Source organism: Ahaetulla prasina, chromosome 3 (genome assembly GCF_028640845.1).
Source record: "Ahaetulla prasina isolate Xishuangbanna chromosome 3, ASM2864084v1, whole genome shotgun sequence".
In the NCBI taxonomy this organism is placed as follows: domain Eukaryota; kingdom Metazoa; phylum Chordata; class Lepidosauria; order Squamata; family Colubridae; genus Ahaetulla; species Ahaetulla prasina.
In genome coordinates, this window is record NC_080541.1 from 190,845,781 (window position 1) to 190,872,505 (window position 26,725).

General features: G+C 36.0%; 1 protein-coding gene across 1 annotated transcript in view; it reads left to right on the top strand.

Annotated features, from left to right (window-relative positions):
* The first annotated feature begins 5,907 nt into the window (after positions 1 to 5,907).
* The window catches only part of CHD6 (chromodomain helicase DNA binding protein 6), a 110,035-nt gene continuing 89,217 nt past the window's right edge, over positions 5,908 to 26,725 (top strand). The window contains exons 1-3 of the mRNA XM_058176689.1: positions 5,908 to 6,030; positions 7,833 to 7,888; positions 17,577 to 18,094. Of these exons, the coding sequence (XP_058032672.1) occupies positions 7,856 to 7,888; positions 17,577 to 18,094 (551 nt within the window). The 5' untranslated portion in view covers positions 5,908 to 6,030; positions 7,833 to 7,855. The remainder of the gene's footprint in view (positions 6,031 to 7,832; positions 7,889 to 17,576; positions 18,095 to 26,725) is intronic.

Sequence of the window (26,725 nt, forward strand, 5' to 3'; positions counted from 1 at the left end):
CTGACCAACCTTCAGAGGTAAGCAATAGTCCATCTTTTCACATCTTTAACATTTATATATACAACAAATAATATTACAAATATCCAAAGTGTCAATTGTAATAATTAAAATCTTCACTTTACCTTACTTATGTCAAATAACATTGTTAAAATTACACCTATATCATCCAAAATATATCTATTATAACAATTACATTCTAATTAACATTACATCCATCTCTTAAATATAATATTTAATCCAAGTTCCTAAATTTTACTATCTATCCTCCAAAATTAAACAATATTCCATCTTCCTATTCCTTTATACCTTTAATATATCATATAGTACCCCTAAAATTACACATTTATATCCACAATAAATCATTTACAAAAATTAACCATAATCATATATAATAAAATTAAACATTCTCTCTCCTTCTTCTATCTTACACATTTTCAACCATCTATTCACCATTCAACTTAACATCTGTTAACAAAGAATTCCCAATCTTTAATACATTAGTATAAAAATCTCGTGCTTTACAAATTGTATTGAGAAAATACTTTCTTCCTTTATAATTCAGTGTTAAACCTGCTGGAACCTCCCATCTAAAATATATCTGATGTTTCTTAAGCTCATCCACCAGAAAGGCAAATTCTTTTCTCTTTCTTAACATTTTAGGAGGAATTTCCTTCATCATTATTATATCTTGTCCTAATATTTGAAATTTATTTTTATAAAATGCTTGCAAAATTCCATACCTAATCCTCTTATTTGTAAAATAAATAACCACATCTCTCGGTAAACACTTCTGCCTTGCCCACCAGGAATTAACACGATAAATTTTTTCAATATTAACTTCAAAATCTTCTGGTTCCATTCCTCTATCTGGGCAAAGGCCTGAATAAAAATCTCTTTCAAATTTTCCTCTTTAAATTCTCTTAAACCCTTACCCTTATAGCATATTCCATTACTTTATATTGTAATATAACCCTTTCTTCCTCTGCCTTATCAGCCTTAACCTGAATATCATCTATTTTATTTTCTAAATTCAAATTAATTTGAACTTCATCTATTTTCCTTTGCAAATCTAAATTAATTTGGTTAAATTCATTCAGTCTTTCTTCTGTCTGTGTACTAGATAACAATAATGGAGTAATTGATTCCTTTAATTTTTTCATCTCCCTACTCTGCTCTTCCACCAAATCTTTAAAATCCAGTATTTCTTTCTCCATTTCATTAAATTTTTGATCTATTTCTGAAAGATGAGCCTCCATAAGCTCCTGTAAAAAATTCCTTAGACTTTCTTTAATATCCTCTCTCAATTTCCGTACCTGAAGTGAAGATATTTCCAATAATTTAGAAGTGGTTAAATCTCTTTGCTTAAAAGCCATTTTTAAACTAAGTAATATCAAGAAGAAGAAGAAAAAAAAAAAAGGGGGGAGGGAATAAAAAGAAAAAAAAACCCAATAAATTTTTCTTCTTAAACACTGTAAAAAAAAGATAATAAAAAAAGAAATAGATTTTTTTTTTAAAAAAAAGAATTCCATTTAGAAAAAAAAAATCTTGTTATTTTCTTCTTAGAGGTTCCACACCAGCAATTGTAATCAGCATTTCCTTAGCTTTCACTTTCAAAACACAAAACGCCATCTTTCTTCATCTCCACTCTTCAAATAACTTCTCTGTCAGGGAGTTAAAATCATCTTACAAACAAATGCCAGCCCTCCTGCTTTCGATTCTTTCCGTGTTGACAATTTATCAGTAATCCTCTTCAGTCACGGAGATGGACGCTGCGTTTTGCTCTGCTTTTGCAGAGGCGTTCTGGACTCTGGAGTTGGGGCTTCCGGTTTGGCTCCGCTGTGTTAATGGCGGGCGATTTCAGTCCGCCCGTTCTTTGTGATTCTGTGAGAGCTGTTTAGACAGTGCTAATCTTCTGTCAACAGCTCGTAAATCTCTGCCCTCGGGCAAAGAGGGGGAGATGAGCATTTGAACTGAAGTTTGAGCCCCCAAGAAAAGCCCCAGAATGATTTCTGGTGGTTTGATGGGAACGCTCCTTCGATAGTTCAAAAAAAATGTATAAACTTTTATTGAAAGTTGAAACAAGAATAAGTGAAAGACTATGAAATCCTTGGTGCTCTCTAAGCTTACAAATATTTCATTACCCAACTAGGTAACATCATAAGTCCTAGCACTTTTATTGCCCATTGAATAATAAAATGTCTGCAAGAAAACAGTCAAGCTCAGAGAGCACCAAGGACCCCATAGTTCAATCCTGAGCTACAAATATTCTCTTCTATAAGTTGAAGAACTATATGATAAAGTGTGCTAAAAATTTTCATTATACTATATAATATAAATGGAACAATGGGAAAATATGTAGCTGAAAAGGTTGAAATTCACATTACACATCAGATTATAATGTAAGTTTTGTTCAAGAATGTGTCATGCTTAGGAAATGACAATTAATAAAAGAAAACAGTATAACAGGCGAATGATTTTCAGCAATAGTAATGAAGAAGGACTACCTAAGATAGATTCAATTGATTATTACACTTGTTTGAAAACATTTTTGTTCATGTGGGAGGTAGCTTTTTGCCTGAATTACTTCTTGCAAGAAGATTTTGTTGTTTGTTTTATAAAATGCTTAGCCAATTTTTAAGAAATATCTATATAAAAATATCTTTGAGAGAAACATAAAACTATTTCCAAGCAAGTATCAATCAATCAACCAACCAACTAACCAACCAACCAGCCAATCAATCAATCAAAGCTTGTGTGAGAGAAACTTTTGATGTTCAGAAGGTAAACATTTAGAAAGTTGGGCAGCCTCATTTGAGATTAAACAGAGAAATTTTATTATTTGGATATTTAAATACAGAGAAAGAATTTCAGCACATCTATTTGTAAAAGCACAGAGATGATCAGATGCATGAAATTGATATGCTGGAAAGTTCTGCAGGCAAGAATAGGACAAGATAGTAAAGTTATAGATAATAAGAAATTCTTCACTCCTTATTGTTACTACTTTGCAGATATATTTTAGCTACTTTTATTAGTAGCTATATAATCTGAAAAATGACCATTAGTCATTCATATTAATTGATTGCCGGTTATGTAGTAGGAATTATGAATTACATGGTACAGTGTATATATAGTATTTCTAGTTATGGTAATCTAGATGAATAAATTTTCAGAGGCTATACAGTTGCAGCAGATACATGATGGATTCCTTGATATTTGTTTATAGTACAATATTTCTGTACTGTTTTGCAGTTCAGAGAAGGTTTCCCAAACAATTTACAGTAAATTAAAAAATTACATTAAATAATTTAAAATGTTATAAGCAAGTAATTGTAAGCTGCTCAGGGTCACTTGGTTGAGATGGACAGCTATAAAAATTGAATGAATAACTAAATATTGAGAACAAACATTCATGGCAAAGAATATAGGGTACTATATGCCTGAAAACCATGTGAAGTAAAATCACTAGAAATTTGTCTAATCTGAAAGAAATTTTAATATCTGGATTCTTTCCTTGAGAAAGGCCTGTATAGAGTTGGTACATTAAAAAACAGGACCTCCTTTTGCTCAATGAATTAATAAATTAATATTCCTTCACAAGTTAACAATTCCAAAAAACAAAGTTGGGAGAATGAGTATAAGGTGATTAGGGAGATACAAGTCATGTAGAAAATATAGAGCAAGAAAACTGATTATAATAAGAAAGGATTTGTTAAATGTCAGATTTCGCTTCCAAGTTATAGGAGGAAAAAGATGATTAGACATTTAATGAAAGGTAATTCTGTTTAGTCGCATTGGCTGATATGCAGTATATCTAGTATGTCTCTGACTACAGTTCTTAGGAATATTCACGGTAGAATGCTCCTGCTTGTGGGCCTCTTATAAGCATCTCATTGGCCATCTGGGGACAGACTGTTGAACAAAAGCATTATTCAAGTGGTGTACATTGATCTTTGCAAATGAATATTTTTTTTTTTATAAACTCAGAATTGTTCAGGGAAAACCAGTTTTGTGAGTTTGTAGCAGAAACCGACTATACACAGTGCTGATGAGTTAGGACTCTGTGAACAAATAGCTCCTTCTTATTGCAATTTTGCAGCTTTTAAAAACCTGTGTATGTTCTTTTTAAAAAAAAAATAAAGTTGATGCATTAGAATTTAACTGCGTAAGTGTTCACTAATACTTTTTTTTTAAAAAAAATCACTGAATAGTAGGCAGGAGGAACAATACTTAAAGCTGAAGCCAAATTTTACGTTTCTCTCAAAGTTTTCTGCCAATTGTTTGGCAGAATTTTGAGATAGTTAAGTTCGCTTTGTGGTGAGGTTGTCACTTTTTATTATAGATAAGCTTATAGCTTGAAAACCTTTGTTTTCATGTTAGAGCTACCTATCATTTATAGTCATTCATTTGAAGCTTCATGTTATGATTTTGAATGGATTCAAATAGGTTACTTGCAGCTAAATAGAAGACCACATGCTATGTATGCAGAAAGTCCTGAATTCAAATCCTGAAAATTGCTAGTTGAAAAAGCTGTAGAACAGAAGGGCCCCAGCCTAAGTCATTTTGATGTCTGTGGTAGAACAGTAAATTCCACTCATTTATCTAACTCTGTAAATCAAATTTGTAGTACCTAAAATCAGCTTTGCTCGTTGGGTACATTTATTAAAAATCCCTATTTCAGCTTTTCACGTTCAGTGTAGAATAAAAGTAGCCTTTTATATCCAGCTATTCAGTGTCTTCTACATGAGTCACAATTTTGCACTTGCCCTTTTTGAACAAATAAAATTCCAATTAAAATTTCTATTTTGGGTATTATTGAACTTTTAAATTATCTGCATAGACATGATAGTTCCACATTTCCAACAGATACTGTTTTAAAAGAAAGAAGCCCAGAATAGTAATCATGCATATTTTTTAGAGTAAAATATTTTAATTATTTTGTTCAGTGAATTTGCAAACTGTTCTCTCATTCATTGCACATGTTTCAGAAAATAGCTGATAACTGATTGTTATGCTATTTTTGTTTTCTACATTGTAGGACTTCTATGTATATTTTACTTTGCTTTTGTAACAATTGTAAACATTTATATACATGAGTATATTTTTACATGGACTTTAAAAAAAGATGTGCCCTGGATCTCATTCGTAATCAAATTACTTTATCCAATTGACTCCACTAGGTCTTTGGTAGTAGTGAAAAAAATACACATCAGTTTGATCCAATAAAAGGTACATGAGTGGCAGAATTTTCTTATATCTTGAGATTAGTAAGGGGTACTTGAGTGGTTTACAATGGTTCTTGGTCCACGTTTGCTTTTTACCTAATGGAGCCATTACATTGGCATCTCTAAAATAAGATGCCAGACCTCTGTATAATGCTAAACTATGTTTCTTGATCTTCAAGTGTTTCTGAGTTCATGCTGTTCTGTGAATATTGTAACCTTGCTTCAGCTTGATTTTCAAAAGAGAGTAGTTTTAAGACAGAGATTTATTCCACGAAACTGAGAAAATAAGGTTCCTGTTCCAGAATGGTTCTTCCTAAATTTGGTGTCTCCATCTTTCTTTAGCTTTCTTGAGATATTAGTTCCATTGCTAGTTGTCCATTCTCAAATTAAAATGATGTATGCATGGCGGAATTTGACCTGTGCAAAAGCACCACTAATCAGTTGCCATACTATCCTTGTGTAGTTGTTCGTTGCATGGCTTTTGCCACAATAGTAAATCACTATGAATCAAGAAAGCACAGGACACACTGTCACTGATTTGAACATCATTTCACATGTAAATGTCCTGCTTAGTTTTTATATTTAGAGATGCTGCTGTGATAACTCTCCTTCTCTCTCTTGTATTGTCTTTCTTGTAATAGGAAAGAAATATTAAGATTATTTTATGTCTCTTGTAGGATACTGAAATAAAAATGGAGGAGATCTTACTTTGAAGTGTTCACATTCTTTGGTTTCCAGTTTTTGAACTGAACAAGTTCCTTCATTCCTCTCCTCAAAAAAAGGCAATGTATTGCTCCTGGAAAAGGCAAGTGCATTTTCTTTTTGTGCTGCTAGAGTGGATTGAAAATAGTCTCTTGCTGTGCTTTGATTGGGTTTTGTCTTCATATTTTCTAATTCTTTTTTCAAATTAAAAACTATCCACTTGACTAATTTCGCATTTTGGGGGTAGCAGTCAGCATGGATTATTATCAATCCACCGTCTTGTTTGTTGATTTATGGACTCAGTAGCTCAAGGCATGGTACAAGTGTTCCCTTTTCCCCACAATAGTGCTATCAAGTAGATTGGGGAAAAACAATCATACTACGAATGAGCATAGACTTAAATATGTTTCTCCCAAGTGCTGGTCCTATACTTAACCATTATGCCACACTGAAGCAACAGTTTCAGCAACTTGTTTTTTGAGAGTCTGCCTGTCTGATCTGTGCAAACATAGGAAAAAGCCATGCATACTTATTTTCTCTGCTGGACCTGAGTGCCTGATTGTGCCTGTAATACTTGTATTAGGGGTGTTTCCTGCTGCTTAATCTTTATAAGAGTAATCTTAATGTTACAACCATAAAATCAAAAATACTACACTGCAAATATGAGGCTCTACAAACTAGAAAATTCTGCACTTAAAAGTATTCTGAAAACTCAAACTCTAGAAGACGTGAATATACATCAAATACATCAAAGCTGAGCAAATGAATCAGTGCAACAGGAAAGTTTCTGAATTTTAAAATGCAAGCCAAAATTTATCATAATCACCAACAGTGCATAACACCTAAAGCTAAACAAACTAATCAAAACCAAAATTGGTTGATGTGTATATGAGCTCTGTGTATGATCTTGTATTTTGTTGACATTTAGCTTCTGTATAGATTCAAAAATGTAAACAATTTAACTGTCATGAAATTTCTTAATTAGTTGCGGGATAGGAACTCTGTACATTTCCTCCCAGTACATAACAGATAGATTCTGAATTGGGGAAAGGGCTTTTCGGGGAAAGCAGAAGCTAACCTTTGTATGACTTTTATATTTAGCCCTTTCTTTTAAGATAATCCTCTTTCATCTGAGTTTCCTCTAATGTAGGGAATTTTAACATCCAGATCTGCATTCCAGCTCATCAGTCATAATAGAGGAATTAGGAATTCTGTACATGCTTATTTATTTTTCTGTCTCATTTCCATAGAAGAGCACTAGAGGTGACATTTCCTTATGGGTAACAATGTTTTCCTCAGGAATAATAAATTATGGTAATTTGAATACCTTAGCAACTGAAAAGGTATTGCATTTATTTATAAACTGGAGCTGTTTGTCAATATATTTGACACTGTACAGTAGTGTTATCTTGTTGTATTCAGCAACTTATTTATAGTGCATTCCCAATTATATCTGTTCAGTAAGCATTTCTACATTTAATAGGGCTTGTTGCCCAACAAATGTCATTAGGACATAGCTGTATTTATGTTTGTTTGTTTTTTAAAAACCACAATTCTGCTTTTACTCTGCTTTAGTGCATAAAATGTTCCTTCTCTTTCTCCAGATGAACCTGTCCCATCAGTGAAAGGAATAAATTGGATTTCTATCACCAAAAAAAAACAATATTGTCCTTTGATACTTTAAAAGCTAATAAATACTTTGAAAGGTTATGTCACATTAAGCCAGCTAATCTTTTAAGGTGTCACAGGAACTTTGTTATTTATGTTCTAAAAGCTCATCTTTCATGGATAACATTTTTATTAAGTGAACAGTAGAACTTTTGAAAGAGCATTATATTAAAAGACTTCCCAGACTGATCTTCTGTGTTTGAATTTCTGGAATGTATTTTGTTTTATGTTTTGCAGAAGTAATATATACCCCAAAATTGATGATAATGAAAATACAGAAGAAAGAAAAACAGGTTGGTAAATTTCACTTTTTGCAAAAATTGATATGTGTAACATTCCTTGGTATATTATGGTTCAGCAGTTAGTTCCATAATTTCTACTTGTATAAGAGAGAAAAAGAAATACAGGTAGTCCTTGAATTATGATTATTCACTTAATGGTGTTTCTAGTTATGATGGTCTTGGAAAAAGTGACGACCTATACTCACATATATGACCATCACACCATCCCCATGGCCACTTGATTACAATTTGGGTGCTTAGCATCCAGCTTACATTTTTAGTTGGTTGCATCATTTTGCAGTCCCGTGATCATGATTTGAAACCTTTTTTGCCAATTTAGGGAAATTGCATTCACTTAATGAACATGTGATTTACTTAATGACCACCATCAAAGTTGTCGTAAAATTAGGTATGACTTATGATATCAATGACTTCACAATGGGACTTCCAGTGCCATAAGTAAGTTGCATCTATACTTCTCTTTATTTGTTTGAATTAAAAAAAAATCAAGAGTGTGGCTTGGTTATGTGTCTCTTGCTCTTGGAAACTGTAAGATGTCTAACTGAACTGGAGTTTCTTGTGAATAGAAATTATATGATTATTTTTCCTAAGATAGAATTTGAGGAGTTTGGAATTTGCCTTTGAGCTTCAGAGGAGCATCAAGTCAACCCATGATATGCTGCTACTAATCTTCAAAGCTCAATGCAGGACACAGGATGACTGAATTCCTTGTTAAGAAGGATGGACAGATGTGTACCTTCCTTCCCAAATGCATGTTGTGGGGATGTTTATTTGTTGATTAGCAGAATACTAGCGAATGCTATGGACAAAAAATTCCCTTGAATCTCCTTTCTAAGTGATGTTGCTTTTATTTTTTGGCAGCCAACCATTGAGTTGGTTTCCAAGATAAAGGTAGCAGTAGCTGTAAGAAATAGAAGGGAAAGAGGAAGCTAAATGTTCCATGAAGGCCACAGATTAACCCCTTATGTTCTTTCTCTACAGTTTGTTTAATAAATTGCCAAGCAATCCGAATAATAGCAGAGAAACTGCTTTATGTCATGTAGCAGATTGTAGCAAATGTATTTTGAAGGAGAATCTGTATTGCTGCCCTTTATGAGTGTTTCCTTTTATGCATTAGAGCGGTTGTACTAAGATTTATGCTTTACCTTGGAAGTCTATTTTTCCTGTAAAATACTGAAGCCTTGGATAGAACTGTATTTATATCACCTCCTTTTCTTTCGTAATAATTTCTAGTGAAGTGACTTGGAGCATACACTGATGAGCTGTGAAATATATCTTCTCCAAACTGCATTATTCTGAAAGGAGAGAGGAAGCATGTTAAAAATGCTACCACAGATGGGAAATATTTGTGTTTTACCATGTGCAATAGTCAGAATTACTTTCCAGCCCTTTGTCTTTTCTTGTCCCTTTTTAACTTTAAAAAGGGTCCTTTGAGTACCTTTTTCATCAGAGGTTTAGGGGAATGGGCCTAGAGTTCACCTTGTCACACAAATTTGTAGATTTATGAATTTTAATAATTTTTAATTAGTGCTTTTATTTAATCTGTTTTTAAGTATTGAGAGTTAGCTTGATAGAACTCGTAATGGTGACATATTGGATTATAAAACAACATTGGGCTCTCTGGTTTGATTCTGAAAAATCAAAATAGCTTTGATGCCTTGTTAACTCTGTTCCGAATATAGATTGGTACTTACAGTGTTTAATACACTTGAGAAGGATATCGAAAAGTGGCAAGTAAATATATTTACTTGTCAGTTATCAATGTCTGTCCTAGCAAGGGCTAGTTTTAAACACTTGTTTTCTTTCATTTCTTTCTCCTTTTTCTAGAAGTGGATGAAAGAAGGGATGGTTTAAAGAAACTTAGGGTAAGAAGTTCCATATTAATAGCATATTAATTTAAAAACATTGAATTAGCTCTCTTGGACTACATTATAAATCTCTAAATAAATAAATTCCTTATATGGTTAAGATCTCAAGACTGGTTTCCCCATAAATATAGAAATCGAAGCTGGTGACTATAGACATCTTGACAAGTTTACATCTATTTTGGATTTTTTATTCTAATTTGCAAACATGACAACTGCATTCAGATGTTGTGTTACTACACTGCCCAATATTTAGATAAGGCAGGAGATATTTTCTGAAAGCAAATGTGGAAGCAAATATAAGACAATAAGGTTGATTTGAATAGCTTATGTTAGCATTGAAGATACAAACTGCTTTTTAAATCAAGAACAGTTTCTTACTTTAAAACTTAAGTAAATAAAATAAAAAGCAAAGCTCTACCTGCTTTTGGGTTGGTTGTCTTCTTCATATGCATTTTCTTCTTTTTCCAAGTTAGCTAAACAAATTGCTGTTGGTGAAAGACATGTAGAAAAAAGCCAAATGCTAGACTCAGCATCCTTTCTCCCTTGATATGTGCAGTGTTAAACCTACAAGTTAAATATCTGTTGGGATTGCATGGTGCTCCGTGGCCTGTGGTAAGCCAGTCATATTTCTGTTATGGATGGTGGATTAATTACATTTTAGTGACCTCTTTTGAAGTGCTTTTCAAAACTGCCTAAGGAGCTCTATCTACTTTGCAAATACACAGGCAAATGGTTAAAGAAGTAGGTCACATTTTTGAAGTCTACTTATCTTGACAGTTTGTCTTTAAAGTGCAGTACTCGCACAGTGTTTACACAGTTTCTGATGGGAAGCACAGATCTTCGGTCCTACTGTGGATGCTCTTGAATTCCTTATAACATCCTCTACAAACTATGAACGGTTGTATATATTTTGTATCAGTAATGGCACATAGGTTCTTTGCTTACACAGAACATTGTTTCAGAATGTTCTGACTGAGTGCTCTGGGCTAGTTAGTCTCTCTCAGCCCCATCCATCTCACAGGGTTCCTGTTGTGGGGGAAGTAGTAGAGGAAGGAGTATTATGTATGTTCATCACCTTGAATTACCTATTAAGAAATAAAGGCAGAATACAAAAAAATCAATCAACTGCATTTGAAGAGACATTTAGATGTTATTGTAATTGGAAGCACTAATAATTTTAGTGGTTTCTAACTACACTAGGTAGTACTAACTACATGGTAGGCAGAATAGTAGTTTGGCATTTATAGTTCTACTCCTGGCATCTTTACTTTTTTTTTCCTGAAGGAAGTCTGAAATATTTTGGAATACGAGTCAATTTTATAGAATCTGATCGTTAACAAATCTCTGTAGTGATATAATATAAATGTGAGCAAATCTGCCACAATTGAGCATTTTTTTTGTTTATACAAACAAACTTACAAAAAAATTCACATGCTGCTTATGTAGAAAAGTATTTTATACAACATAAGAGCCGTGGTGGCGCAGTGGTTAGAATGCAGTACTGCAGGCCACTTCTGCTGCCTGCTGGCTGCCTGCAGTTTGACAGTTCGAATCTCACCAGGCTCAAGGTTGACTCAGCCTTCCACCCTTCCGAGGTTGGTGAAATGAGAACCCAGATTGTTAGGGGCAATATGCTGACTCCGTAAACCACTTAGAGAGGGCTGTAAAAGCACTGTGACATAGTATATAAGTTTTAAGTGGTATTGCTATATCTAAAATGGAAAATGAACAAGCATAGAAATAGTAAAAGAGAAAGAACTGCAGCAGTATATAAAACAGAACTTTTAATTACACGTTTTATGAACTTTTAATCATTTTTATATTCATAAGATCTTAAGGAAAATATTTAAAGGGCTATAATTTTTGATATGGGCATAACCTTATTATTAAACTTTTATGATGCTCAACTGTCATGACTCTAAACAGCAAGCAGGCAGTATGAGACTGAACCATACAAAAGCAACTTATGCATGCAATCATGGATTGATTGATTATATGCCATCAAGTCATTTTCAACTCTTAGTGTCCACATAGATTTTTCTCCATGTTAAACAATTATGTATACTGCTATAGAAATAGGTTTAACTAAATAAAAGTTATTTCTCAATAGCATTGTTCTGTTTCAAATTATTTCAGCCATTAATTTGTCTTTTTAGCTTACTGATGACCATATACAATCATGTAAAATTAACCAAAAATAGCTTTTCCTAAATCAAGGAGAATTAATAATGCAACAGGAACAGAGTAATTGTGACTTGGTAAGAATTATACAAATACATATTCATAAAGTAACCTATAAGCACAGAAGTAACTTTTATGAACAATTGCAGGAATACTCTTACTTTTAATAGAAATAAGGTGAGCAGTCTTGCAATATGTTAGATTATTGGCTCATTTGGTCCAATAATGCAGCAACTGAATGGAAGTAGCTTTCAAAATTACAAATAAGAATTTTGATAATGTTTCTTGTAGGTACACAGGAATATAAACAGTATCCTGCTGCATTGGACTCCTAGTCCATTAAATTCAGCATTATGTTCTGACAGAGGTCATCCAACAGTACAAGGAAGCCTATTAGTCTCCAACAAGTGGCCTTCAGTTACACTGCCATCAAGGCCTATAGCTATCATTTTCGTAAGAGCACAGAAGCTCTACAACAGTGTCAAGATAGTTCCTCACTGGGGATTATTATTATTATGGTTTGTGGCAAAATGAGCAAAATGTTCAGATTAGATTCGGAATTTTTATTCACTGATCGAGTCCTTCCTAAGATCTGGGATAGGCAGATGTTGATATTTGATAATGTTATAAGTATCATTGCAGGATGTAAGCTGTTCCTAGTAAAGCCTTTTGCAACTGACTGATGGTGAATTTGTCAATGCCAACGGTGTTCATTGGCTCCAGGGATTGCATTGTTTTGGGATTGCATCCAGGGACCTATTACTATCGGTACTACCTTTGCTTTCTTTTGCCACAGTTGTTTTATTTTTATTTGCAGGTCTTTGTATTTTGCTTATCTTCTCCGTTCTTTCTCTTCAATTCTGCTGTCTCCAGGTACTGCCATAACCTCTATTCTGACTTTTTTTGCCTTTCTTAGCAACAATATTAAGTCTGGGGTGTTATATGGCAGGTGTCTTATCAGTTTGAATTTTAAAGTCCCAGAGCATTTTAGCTTCTTTGTTTTCTATAATTTTCTGTATTTTATGGTCCTACCAGTTCTTGCTTGTAGGCAAATGATATTTCTTGCAGATCTTCTAGTTTTGCTACTTTGTTGTGCCATTGTTTGTAGTCGTTCTGTGTGATCTTCTTGTAGCAGCTAACCAGGTGGTCCACTGTTTCTTCAGCTTCCTCGCAGAGGTGGCGGCACTTGCTGTGGTTGCTATCTTCTTAATTCTGGCTTTGTATGCATTTGTTCTTAAGGCTTGGTTTTGTGCAGCCAGAATTAGTCCCTCTGCCTTTTCCCCCAACTTTCTGCTGTTAGCCACTGCCAAATCTTGTTATTATTTGTTTTGCCTCCTATATTTTTTAATGTACTGGTCATGTAATGCTTTGTCTTCCTGTGTCTCTTTTCTCCATTTGGTTTTTCTTGTAGACCAGTTTGGCCTCTCCAGGTATACTAGCTTCAGGGCATCTTCTTCACTATCCTTCAAATATTTTTCCAATGCCCTTTTTTCATAAAAAAGCAAAGTGTGCGTGTGTGTATGTACTGTAAGTAAGTAAGTAAGTGTGTATGTGTGTGTGTACATGTGTGTGTAATATATATGTATATATGTGTGTATGTTATCACAAACATATATACATACATATATTACACACACACACACAGAATATATGCTTGTCTCACACTGCATTCCTTTTAGTATTGTCATGAAAGGGAATAAAATGTGATCTTCCTGTTTGCTGTGTCATTTAGTATTGTTCTTGTGAACTTCTTATTAATCACAGTGTCTGTCATCCTTCTGGATGCCAAGATCTCACCTGGGCCATAATTTATAGGGCCATAAAGTTATAGGCAGTATGTACAGAAATGATTTGTCAAGGATAATTTATCCTTTACCCAGTAACTGGGTGAAAGTGGAGGGGTATACTATAAAAGCAGTTATCACATTTGACCACCAAAAATAATAAATAAAAATAAAAATGGAAAGCTGACAGTCCAGTTTCGAGACCTGACTACCTGCCTTGCAGTGGGGGGTGGGGGGGAACTCCCTTTTACTTGCCCCAGCTCCTGCCTATGTAGCAGTTCGAAAGCAAGCAAATGCAAGTAGATAAATAGGTGGGGAGGTAACAGCATTCTGTGCACCTTGGCGTGTAGTCATCCTGGCCATATGACCATGAAAATGTCTTTGGACAATTCTGGCTCCCTTGGCTGTGAAACAGAGATGAGCACTGCCCTCTAGACAGGTAATCCTTGACTTACAACAGTTCATTTAGTGACTGTTCAAAGTTACAACAGCACTGAAAAAAGTGACATGACTGTTTTTCCCATTTATGACTGTTGCAGCATCCCCATGGTCACATGATTTACATTTGGATACTTGAAAACTGACTTATATTTATGATGATTGCAGTGTTCCGGAGTTATGTCATCCCTTTTTGCAAGCTTCAGAGTCAATAGGAAAACCAATTTCATTTAACATCCAGGTTCTAATTTAAGAACTGCAGTGATTCACTTAACCAGTGTGGCGGGAAAGTGGTAAAATGGGGCCAAACAAACGTCTCGGTTGGATTATTGCAATGCTCTCTACATGGGGCTGCCCTTGAGGTGCACCCGGAGGCTACAGTTAGTCCAGAATGCGGCTGCGCGATAGTAACGGGAGCCGCTCGTGGCTCCCATGTAACATCACTGCTCCGCAGTCTGCACTGGCTTCCTGTGGTCTTTCGGGTGCGCTTCAAGATTTTGGTTACCACCTTTAAAGCGCTCCATGGCTTAGGACCCGGGTACTTACGGGACCGCCTGCTGTTACCTTATGCCTCCCACCGACCGGTACGCTCTCACAGAGAAGGTCTCCTCAGGGTGCCGTCCGCCAAACAATGTCGGCTGGCGGCCCCCAGGAGTAGGGCCTTCTCTGTTGGAGCAGCGACGCTCTGGAATGAACTTCCCCCTGGCCTATGCCAACTGCCTGATCTTCGGACTTTCGCCGTGAGCTAAAAACATACTTATTTATTCAAGCTGGACTGGCATAATGGTTTTTTAACATTTTAAATTGGGTTTTATTGTGGTGGGGTTTTAAATTTTTTAAATTTTAAATTTAAATTTTTATACATTGGCCTTTTTGTAATATGCTTTATTTTAATTGGGATTTTAATTGTATATATATTGTGTTTTATTTAGGCTGTATACCGCCTTGAGTCCTTCGGGAGAAGGGCGGTATAAAAATTTGATAAATAAATAAATAAATAAATAAATAAATAAAACACATGTAACAATTTGGAAATCACTTGAGAGGGGACATTGGACTTTAATATTCAAGAACAGTATTACTTATTTTTGACTTAGCCCTGATTTTGAAATTCATTATTGTGATTTTCTGCCACCTGGGATATAATTTGCATAACCTATTTTTTTTAATTAAATTGCAATTAAAGGGTTTACATACCGCACTAATCCATAAACCATGACTTACAAATCATTGTGGGTGGGCTCAACTGAACCTTAAAGTCAGAAGCAAATCAGTCTTCTCACAGTTTAGCACAGCAAAAAAGTGTGAAAAGTGTGTGTTTTCCTATGGAGAGTCCTCACTCAGTGAGCAGAATTGGGACCAGCAACTGCGTTGTTAAGCATCATGGTTGCCACGTAGAAAATCATCTGACTGCAACAAGCTTACAACATCAGTTTCTGTTTGGTTGTTAAATGAATCACTTAACTTGTTTAGTACAGGTGGTTTTTTTTGTTGTTTCACTAAACAGTATAATTTTACTTCTGCATTCTTCACTAACTGCTTTTCGGGAGCTGATTGTAAAGCACATGAACAGTGATTTCATGCAGCAGGATGCTGTGCTGCTCATAAATGCAAGGATTGGTCACAAAGCTGAGTTTTTTTACAATGTTGTAACTTTGAATGGTTGCTAAATGGGGAAGTAAGTGGGGAGGCGGAATAACAGAGTTGGAAGGGATCTTGGAGGTCTTCTAGTCCAATTCCCTGCTCAAGCAGGAGACTCTATGCAATTCCAGACAAATGGCTGTTCAATCTCTTCTTAAAAACGTCCAGTAATGGAAAACCCACAACTTTTAGAGGCAAGCCATTCTACTGGTTAATTGTCCTCACTGTCAGGAAACTTCTCCTTAGTTCTAGGTTGGATCTCTCCTTGCTAAGTTTCCATCCGTTACTTCTTGTCCTGCCCACAGGTGCTTGTCCTAAACCCATCTTCAGGAACTTCTCTCTAGCCCAGATTATCAGAATAATCTTGATTTCAATGAGATTTTTGTTCACATTTTGTTTAAAATTAAATTCTTAAGTTGAAAGCTAACATTTTTCAGCACTTATATAAACAAAGGAGTAGACTACATTCTCCACAGAATGTGTGTCAAAACTGATACATTCAGTTTCGAAATAAAAGCAAAGGTGCTAACTACAAAACTGATAATCACATATGCTGAGACACAGAAATCTGCCAAATACAGTATGACATCTTCACAAAACAAATATATTGCTTTAAAGTGGCTCTTAATTTAACTACACTGAGATAGTACTTTGTCTTCTTTTTCTTATGCAAAATTACAACCACCAAGACTGACCACTTTGACTAGATTGGTAAAGGTTTTATGGATTCAGGTCATACAATTCCTTAACACAGCTTATGAAAGCAATACAGCGATTGGGAAAAGATTTCAATGATCACAAGTATCAATAAATGATGAAATTTTTGTGAAATGTAGTATTATTGGTTAAAATGTAGGGTACTGCATTTTAAGATATTGATAGCGGTTGAGCCACTTCTTTTACCATAATACCAAATTTATGTTTTAGATTTTTCTTAAATACTTCTTACACATAGTATTACTGAGTGGATTTTTGAAGTTCTTGCTAATATTGAAGTAGGGGGAAGAATGGAAATAGGTTAACAGATTTGTACAGATAGTCCTTGTTTAGCATTGTCTATTTAGTGACTGTTTGCAGTCACGACAATGATGAAAAAGTAATTATATGAGAAATCCTCGCATTTACGACCTTTACAAGTCTATAAAGCAAAGGAAAGTTGACGGAAAATTATAAGCAATTGTAATTTCACTTGGTGACTACTTTGCTTAACTGCCAGTTCTAATTGTGGTTGCTAAACTTTGTTTATGGCCATAACTTGTAGTGCTTCATTAAATTCTAGATGTTATTCCTCTATCATTTTAAATGGGCAAGAAGCTACATCATATATAATATGATATTATGTGATCCAGTGTTTAATTAGAATCCTGAATTGGTCAATTCATAAACTTTGATATGCAAGTAACCCCAATTCTTTTATAGGAGAATCTGGCATACATGTTTGTTAGTTCCTGCTGTGAAGCAGTTAAAGCTGTTGAGAAATGGATCTTATTCTCATACATCCTCATCTCACACAAATTTTAGGATTAGAAAAAGTAGTGAGCTAAGTAGTCTGACATCGGGACGTATACTCCGGAGTTAAGATAGAGTACTGACTGAAGTGTTTCATTGCCATATTTCAAAATAATATTTGTGAAACAGCTTTTTGAAAAATAATATATTTCCTTTACTTCATTATATGTTCCCATAAAGAATATATCTTCGTAAGCTGCTAAATAATTCTATTTAAAATGATATTTCTTTCTCTCCTTTTTTTAAATATATATATAGCTGCCAAATTTTAAAGTATTGACTCATTCCCCAATGTCTGATGCCTCCATCACCTTTGAATGCAAGCCACAGTCCCCTTTTGACGGAAGTCCAGATCAGGAAGATTTGAGTGACTTGGTGACAATCTCTGACTTGGCCAGTGTGAGCCTGGCCCATAAGGACCATCAAAATGTGCTATCTGTGGACGTACCCAGTGAAATTGTGCAGAATATCATAACCTGCCATAATGGGATGCAGGACGATGGGGTTGGGGGTACTGGGGTAAAAAAGAAACGAAAGAAAAAAGAACTGGGGCAACAAGAGCTGGGCAATGAGAGAGAAGTAAAACCAAAGAGGAAAAGAGAACCTAAGGAACCAAAAGATCCCCAAAAGCCCAAGGAGCCCAAAAAGCCCAAGGAGCCCAAGCAGGAAGGGGCCAAGAAACCCAGGAAGCCTCGGGAGCCTAAAGCCCCAAAGGAGTCCAAAGAGAAGAAGAACATCTTAGAGACTTCCTCCAAAGCCAAGCCCAAGAAATCCAGGTTGGTATGGTTCTGCATGCTTTTATTGTCAAAATGCTCATTTAGCTGCTTATCTGGCAGTAGTTTTCTATTAGTGGACTTGATGAGTCTTTACTGTTACAGCTGAGTTTATCCTAGAAGAGCATTAGTGCAACATCCTTGAATTAAACTTGTCGAAGTTACGTTGGTGCATTTTTCTTTTCCTTTGGGAGAGTTTCCAGAATTCCAGTGCCTGGGGAAATTCTTCAGAGGAAAATTGAATAGAGAAACTCTTCCATTGTACATACATATGCACATATAAACAAGGAACCTTTTGAAATATAGTAGATATGAGTTATAATACAAAGTTACAACGTTATTTCATGCATTTTCATATTATATGGCTATACTGCTATTAGCAGTGCATGTTGCAGGATCTTAATATTAGAAACATATGAGAACTGTTCACAAAATTCATAGATACTACAACAATTACATTAATTGTTGATAATTTGGAATCATGTAACTGCCCTTTTGATATAGCTGTTTTTTTCCCTGTGAGGGGGATTAAATGGAATTTTAATAGAATTATGGTACTTGTTTTCAATTTCATTTCCTCTAAGTTGCTCATTTAGTTAGTCACAGTGCTATGGAAATTGCTTGTGATGATGGCTTGTTGATTGTCAGTTAGGAAAAAAATCTGATTGGCTCTGCCCATGGATGTCTGGTGGGGCAAGGGCTTTAATTATGTGTGTGGTGATGTTAGCATGCAAATGCCATGATTTAATTGTACAAGATTGCAACACTCCAGTACATAAAAATATACATGCATGATGATATCATTGCATGTGTGTGATCATTTTTGCATCATCATGGATATCTGTGGTTGTGCCTTAAATTGTAAGATTGTCCATGGATAGCATCTTCTACTAGAGAATAGGTCCTAAGCTCTGTACATATGAAAGTGATCTAATTCTATTTTGGTTGACTTGGCAATAATGTCTTCTGTTGAATGCTACACGGGTTTGAACAGAATAAATAAATACAACTGTATTTGTGATCAGTAACTGGATTCACTAAAGTTTGCTTTTCTGTGAGATCCTTTTGCATAATGACCTGAAAGTCTAAGTGGGACACAAAAGTTAGTCTATTTGTCCAACATTATCAAATTTGATAAAAATTGAATAAGACGGATTGTTGTCCTACAGTTACTTGATGACAGAACCAGAGTTAAAACCCAGTTTCCCAATGTAGATGTGACGCAGGTTCTTTTGAGAATGAGTATCTCACAAACTTACAAAATGATATGCACCTCCTTTATCTTTTTAGTGGTATTAAGCCATGATAGAGAAAAGTTTACACTTTTATATTACATTTCTGGATATGTAAACTAGTGATTTATGAAAGAGTTGCTGATTTGGAGACAAACTCATATAACTCATAGTTGTCTCAAACCTTTGCTGTCTGGCCTCCCTTTTACTGCCTGTAGATATTCGCAGAGCTGATAACTTGTTGTATTTATGTTATTTGTATGAGTAAAATTGAAATATAATGCTGGATTTGACAAGGATTACTAATTTGTGCTGTGTAAAATTTTAAGCCTCATCAGCATGTATACAGGTATTGTAACAATATTAGGGTGTATCACTCAAATGAAAAAAATGTTATCTACTGTTCTGCAGTAGCCAGAAGCTGATAATAGTTACTTCTATAGCAGTGGCCCCCTCAACCTTTTGGGCACCAGGGACTGGTTCCATGGAGAAGGGTTTTTCTGTGGACCCAAGGGGGCGTGATTTCATGTGCTGCCTGCCTCCTGCGGATGGGGCTTTGCTTGTTTGCATGGTCCAGTTGCTGGCATGCCCTGGCCCATTGCCGGTCCATTAAATGGGGGTTGGGGACCCCTGTTCTATGGAAATTCAGCATATAAAATTCATATAAAAGAAAAATCATGCTATTGTGAGAGTGGAATTGAAAGAGGTTTGAAAGCACATAGTGTAGGTTTAAGTATGAAACTAAACCATAGCAATTACGTAATATTCCTGAAATCGAAGAGTTGTCATGAGTCTCATCTTGAACGACGTTCAGCCCAACTCAGTTGGAGAAGCCAGCTAGACTAGTTGGGCCAGGAAATATTAGGCTGTCCTTAGCAGCCTCTACATACATCCCTGTGCTAAACCAATTCACAATGGCAACAATCTGGAGAAATTTAACTGAGCACCAATTCACACCAAAGGACAGTATTTTCAAATCTTGGGGAAGGGGCAGAATTGAGAAAAAGTAAATGGTTCTGGAAGAGGCAAAATATTGGAACTTGTTTGTATCTTTATTACATCATTTTCTTCACAGAGCTCTCTAGGTTGCTGCATCAGTGGCCTTTTCTTGCTGTGAGGCCCTCTGGCATTCTTACTAAGATCAGACCAGCACATTATAAATATCATCTGAAGCAGCTGTGAAATCCAGCTGGATCTATCCGGCTCACATGAACCGGTAGCACTGGTGGCAGGAGACTCCACCCACCCACCGGGACGTCATTACGTCCTGTTTTTGACCCTCTGCGCATGCCCAGAAGGCTCTGCGCATGCGCAGAAGAGGCACGTGCATGCATAGCGAGTGTGCAAGTGCACTTTCTCCCATTTACGAACCGGTAGCGAAGGTAAGTGGATTTCACCACTGATCTGAAGTCTATGGAAAACAAAGACAATTAACAAACAGCAATTTGGTTAATCTTGAAGAAGCTCTGTGGAAGAAATATGCTCATCCACATATATTTTTAATGGTTTCTCTTTTAACCGTATGAAAAGATACTAAGAATGTTTAAAAAAATCTTATTGTACTACCCAATTAAACGCTTGTCAGTGAGCCTTAAGAATGCTGCAAACCATGCTCCTGATGTCTGTGGGCAATTTGTTGGTGACAAACTGATCACTGTTGCTGTTTCAGGATTGGGGAACTTGGATTCATGTCCATTGATTCCTTCACAAAACATGTTCAAAAGTGCGTAGTTGAGGAATGTTGCTTCCAAAATGTCAGAGTAAAGTATATGCAAATAGAACCATTGCTGCAAACTCTATAAGCATCTGGTAATTGTGGCATAATATCCTCTAAATCATTTCTAATCATAGTGAGCTTCAACATCTATCAATGGAATGGTTGCTAATTGTAACTACAGAACCAATGTCTGGGGACTTATTACAAAATTGAAAGCACCAGCGGCACTGCGCTTCCACAGCTTCTAATGCAATTAGAAGCATGACATCTGCTCACACCTGCCCTAGAAAGTTACATCATAAGAGTTATTCTTTACATATTTGCAGCAAATAGCAATGTTCTATAAAACTGCCGTATAAAGATGTGATGTGAAAATAATATCAAAACTGATAAATTGCCTTTTATGAAACGATGCAAAAGTATACCTCAGGTTAAAATGCAGGATACGAAAGTTCAGTTTTCTGCAGTACTTGTGAGTATTTTATTGTTGATTTCTTCATCAATCAGTGCTCTTCTGTCTCTTGTTTGATATAAATGCTGGTATCAGATACCTGAAACCAAACAAATGTATATATGCCTACTACGTAACTGTGCTTTGCAGATATTGTGCACTAGCATAATAATCATCATTATTAAGCAAAAGATATTAGACTCTTATTTTCTTCTATTTAATATGAAAGTGAACTATATTTTGGGTGATGTTGAAGTTTCAAAACTAGACATTCATCTGAGAAGCACTATAGAAAACTGAATTGACATGATTATGTACTCAGGTTGTATGTACAGAAGATCCCTAAGTATATTTCTTTAATGCAAGTTTTATGAATGAAATCCTGTCAATGAACTGTCATACAGAAGTTTATGTACTTGCAGTTGATTTCTGATCAGGAGGAGATGAAATTTCGCCAGTTGAAGATAACATTAAGCTTGCAAGAAAAATTGATTTGACTAACATAAAGACTGAGTATCAAGAAGGGAATATTGTCACATTCAGGACAGTTACTGGAAAACTGATTGTTCAAGCCATAGAGGATGAAAGGATGAAATGCCTAATGGTTGAGGCACTGGGTATAAATTCACATTAAACACTGTGAATGTTCTCTGGAATGGAACATAGTCTTGGATGGTGAGATAAAATATTGAACTGAAGATGCTTTTTCAAAAGGCAACTAGACTTTTGTTTTTTTGCTTGAAGAACTGAAGAAAGTTCTTGGATGAGAAGCGAAACGTGTTCAAGCAAAAAACAAACAAACCAAAATCTAGTTGCCTTTTGAAAAAGCACCTTTGGGACAACCATAGCTGAGAATCTCCATAGACATTAATTATTAAACCTTTTTACAATTAGGAAGGATTCTTGCATTTTTGTTTTCTGAAGATTTGAATTACACATTATGCTTCCAGTCTGTAAATTTTTTGCATATATGCAGAGCTTATTTGTAAATGTGTAAGTAGATACCCCAGAGAATCAGTATGGACTCAGACTTCTCACAAAAGTTAATATGCAGCCGCTGTTGTATATGAAGCCGCTACAATGCTTTCCTTTTTAACTTGCTAAATCTGCATCCATGTAAATTATAACTAAATCTGTCAGTTTTCATACCACTGATGAAAAGTTCCACAGCTCTGGGCCTGACTTTCTGAGAAAAAAAACAAGGGGCTCATTCAGTATGGCTACAAAAAAGCAGACTGTTGGCAGCACTTTGCAACTAACCTCTTCCCAGACCATCATCCATTGTATTCAGAATGTGTGAAAATTAATACTTTTCCCAGTCCCCCCCCCCCAAGGAGCATCAAATATGATAACAAATAGATATAGAGCAAACGTGATTCTTTTGCAGAAATGCTGCACGTCAGTGATAAAAAAAACAAATTGCAATTTACAGGTGATATGCACAATATCAGTGATAAATATTGGGTATGTAGTATTTAGATTATTTCAATTAGATTTATTCTAGCTACTTTTTTTACAATATGCACAACTGCTAGACATTTTTTTCAGAAACAAAACAGAAAAGTACTCCATAGTTCCCACTGGAATTTTTTTTTTTTTGGCATCTTGAAGGAAATATTGTAACTAACTTTTACTTCCATTTATGAAGATGGATAGTGGAATCTCACTGTTAACATCAAATAATTTGTAATCCAATTAGCATAACTCTTGCTCAATCCTAATTCTCTTTGAAAAACAGCCAAGTGAGTTAAATCACTTGTCTATTACATTCATAATTTTCCAGTCACCTTTCCTCAAACCCTTTTTGTTTCTTTAAACTATCCCATTTTCTATTGCACAGTTAACTTTACAGCATGTCATCTTTTCTGAGTAATTTACTTCTACATGGAATTTAAGAAGATTCATGAATTTGGTCACTGCTAGCTAGCTTCTGTATCCTCGTTTTGTTTTTAAATAGTTGGATAAAAACAAAAGTATCTCCCCTAATATCAGTTTAGAAGAAAAAGTTTGTTTTCACCTGCAGTTATTGTTGAATTTACTTATTTTTTATTCATACTTATTTGTTACGTTTATATTCTGCCTTTCATTCAGAAACTCGGGGATGAGCAAGTAAGGAGTGTATGTCTTAATCAAATAATATGAGGATGTAGGCAAAGCTTCCTCTATAAATGGTCACACAAGAAAGCAAAATGGTATGATATTATATATGTGAAATATCGATGAGTTTGGCTTTGCATTAGATAGGATTTTTTAAATGGCTTCTTTAATAAGCCATAGTGTTTTAGTTATACATGTTGCTAAGTCATAATAGGTAGGCTTGTACTTGATACTAAGCCAAAGAACAAACAACTATATTATGGCATAATATAGTCCTTGGTATTCTCTGAGCTTGGTTGTTTACTTGAAGATGTTTCGTTACCCAGCTAGGTAACATTATCAGAACTAGAAAGGAGTGAGGTTTGCTTTTTATTAGGATTATAGGAAGCTAAATAAAACATTGACTTGATTTCACTTTGGCTAAAAGATGATTTCAGCTATAGCATTTCCATAGTAGTTGCCAACCTAGAACTTCCCACTGGTGTGTAGACAGCTATACTTGTCTGACATATGATACTGAAATCTGCACTAGATTTCATAACTTAAATGGTTAGAATTACTTAACCGTATAAACATCCATTTATATAATCACTTCCAATATTTTCTTATATGACTTTCTCATTTTTATCTTGTAGATGAAAGTTAGTTTCTTTGTATCTTGCCTTTTTTGTTCTTTTTTTAATAAAAAAAGGGATTTATATGCTCTTGTAAGAGAACACTCCTATTTTATTATTGTAACATTCCATTGTTATTTATGATCACATTATAACTAAATCATGTTTCAGTAAAGAGATGGAGAACTAGACATACTTGAAAGAGTAGATAGTATTATGGTGTAGATTGGCAGCCAGACGTGGATCTTGGATTTTGTAGATTAGAACAAGAAAGAACTAAAAATTACAATTAAAGGAAAAGAACACTTAATTTCAGCTTGCTAATACAGAATGTAGCAAAATATTTTAACATGGACATTTTGAAAGGTATTTGGGGACAGTGGATCAAAAGATAATTTTAAGAATGTTTGCTATAATAGTGTATAAATTATATTATGGAAGAGGAACAAATTTTATCATACAAGAAACAAAAATTGTTATAAAGACTGAATATAATATAATATAAAATGTAAAAATATATTTCATAAAAATGACAGGTTACAAGAATGATCTTTACAAAGGTGATATACTGGATTTGCAAATGAAACCGGCTAGTGTCATAATACAGGTAGTTTTTGACTTACAATAACTTTTTAAGTAACTGTTTAAAGTTATGGTGGTGCTGAAAAAAGTGACTTTCAATTGGTCTTGCACTTAAATTGATGCAGTGTCTTCATTGTCACATGATCAACATTTGGGCACTTGGCAACTGGTATGTATTTACAACTGTTGCGGTGTTCCAGGCTCATGTAATCAGTTTGTGATCTTGCCAGGCAGCTTCTAACAAAGTCAATGGAAAGAGCTGGCTGGGATTCACTTAAAAGATTATATGATTCATTTAATAACTGTGGTAATTCACTTAATGACTGTGGCAAAAAGCTTTTAAAATCAGGTATGACTCAATTAACAGCTGCATCTTTTAGCAGTTGAATTTCTGATCCAATTGTCAGTAAAAGTCAAGAACTACCTGTAATTAAAAGGGATATATAAATAACAAATCGGTAGAGTGACTTTCCTACAGTATATTGGATTTACAAAGGAGACCTATTAAAATTTTGTATGCTTGTGTGAGAAGAAACAAAAAAAGGGAAAAGAAATCAAGTTCTAGGACAGTGATGGCGAACCTTTTTGGCATTCTGCCTCCTGTTCTCTGCAAGCACAACTCTTTAGTCAGATCTCTCCCCTCTACAAGTGTGGCCCTTTTAAACGGGGAAAGAAGATGGGCGAGAGAACAAACACATTTAGCAGGAAGCTTTGGAGTTGTCCGATCATCAGCCGAGCGAATTCCGGCTCTAGAGCCACCCCAAACCCCACAGCCTGCGAGCGGGGCAGAAGAAGGGAAAAGCACCTCTCTTTTCAGTTCCCCATCAGGCTGGCTCTGCCAAAGGCCACCTTCCGGTCTTGCAGCCAGTTCCCTCCTGAAGTTTCAAGGGTTGCCACATGATTTCCATGAACTTGAGCTGAGCAGATCTGCAGTGCTGGGCAGGGCGAAAGCGGCGGACGAGCGCTCACTTAGAAAAGAGCAGCTGAAGAAGCAGGCAAGGCGTGGCAGCGGTGGCAGCAGGCAGGTGTCAGGGAAGCGCTGAGGGCAGCACGCACATCCGGGATGTCCCTCTGTGGGCTTTTCGTTTAGGCGGCGGCAGGTGCAGCCAGTCCCTGTCCCCACCTGCTCGGCCTGGAGCTCCCAGTGGGAAGGAGCCCAGGCAAGCCGCATGTTCAGAGCTTCTGTTGTGACCCAGGTTCCTGGACCCGAACTCCTGGACTCGGATGATTCAGAAAGTGAGGGAGAAGACCTGGCAAGCCCTGCTTCTCTTGGGCCCTCTCCCTCCCTGGCACCCACTCAAAGGGAGGAGGAGGGGCCGGCAAGGCCTGATTCTCTCGAGCCTTCTTCTGATTTGGCAACACCCCAAGAACAGTTTTGAAGTGATGCAAGACTGCGCAGACGTGACCGGCGCGCGCAGCAGAAGAAGTGTTGGGATAAAGCCAAGGAATGATGGTCATGCAATGACATCTGCAGAGACTATAAATAGGAGGCGGGACTTCCTGGTTTTTTGTCTTGGACAAAGCAATGAATTTGCGCGGGCAAACTGTATCAATGGAGGGAAGAATATATTCGTGAGTAATTCTGGCCTTATCTATAATTTCCTCGTTATCTCCAGAAACTTGGCAGGCCGTGGGTAGACGTGGCCAGGACATTTATCTATGTAAATAAAGTAGAAGAGGAGGCCTTTGACTGAGTCTTTGTTGGGAGTATTGGGGGAGGGAAACAGAACAGCTTTCCTGGCAGTGCCCAGAGCGTAGCTATCAACCAGGGAACGGCAGCTCCCAGTGGGAAGGAGCCCATGCAAGCTGCGCCGGTGCCGAGAGCGCTACCACCAGCCGGGGAACGGCGGCTCCCAGCGGGGAGGAGACCAGGCCATGGAGTCAGGCAGCCCACCACCACCACCCTGTCCTCACTGGCTGCTGGTCCAGACCTCTTGAGAC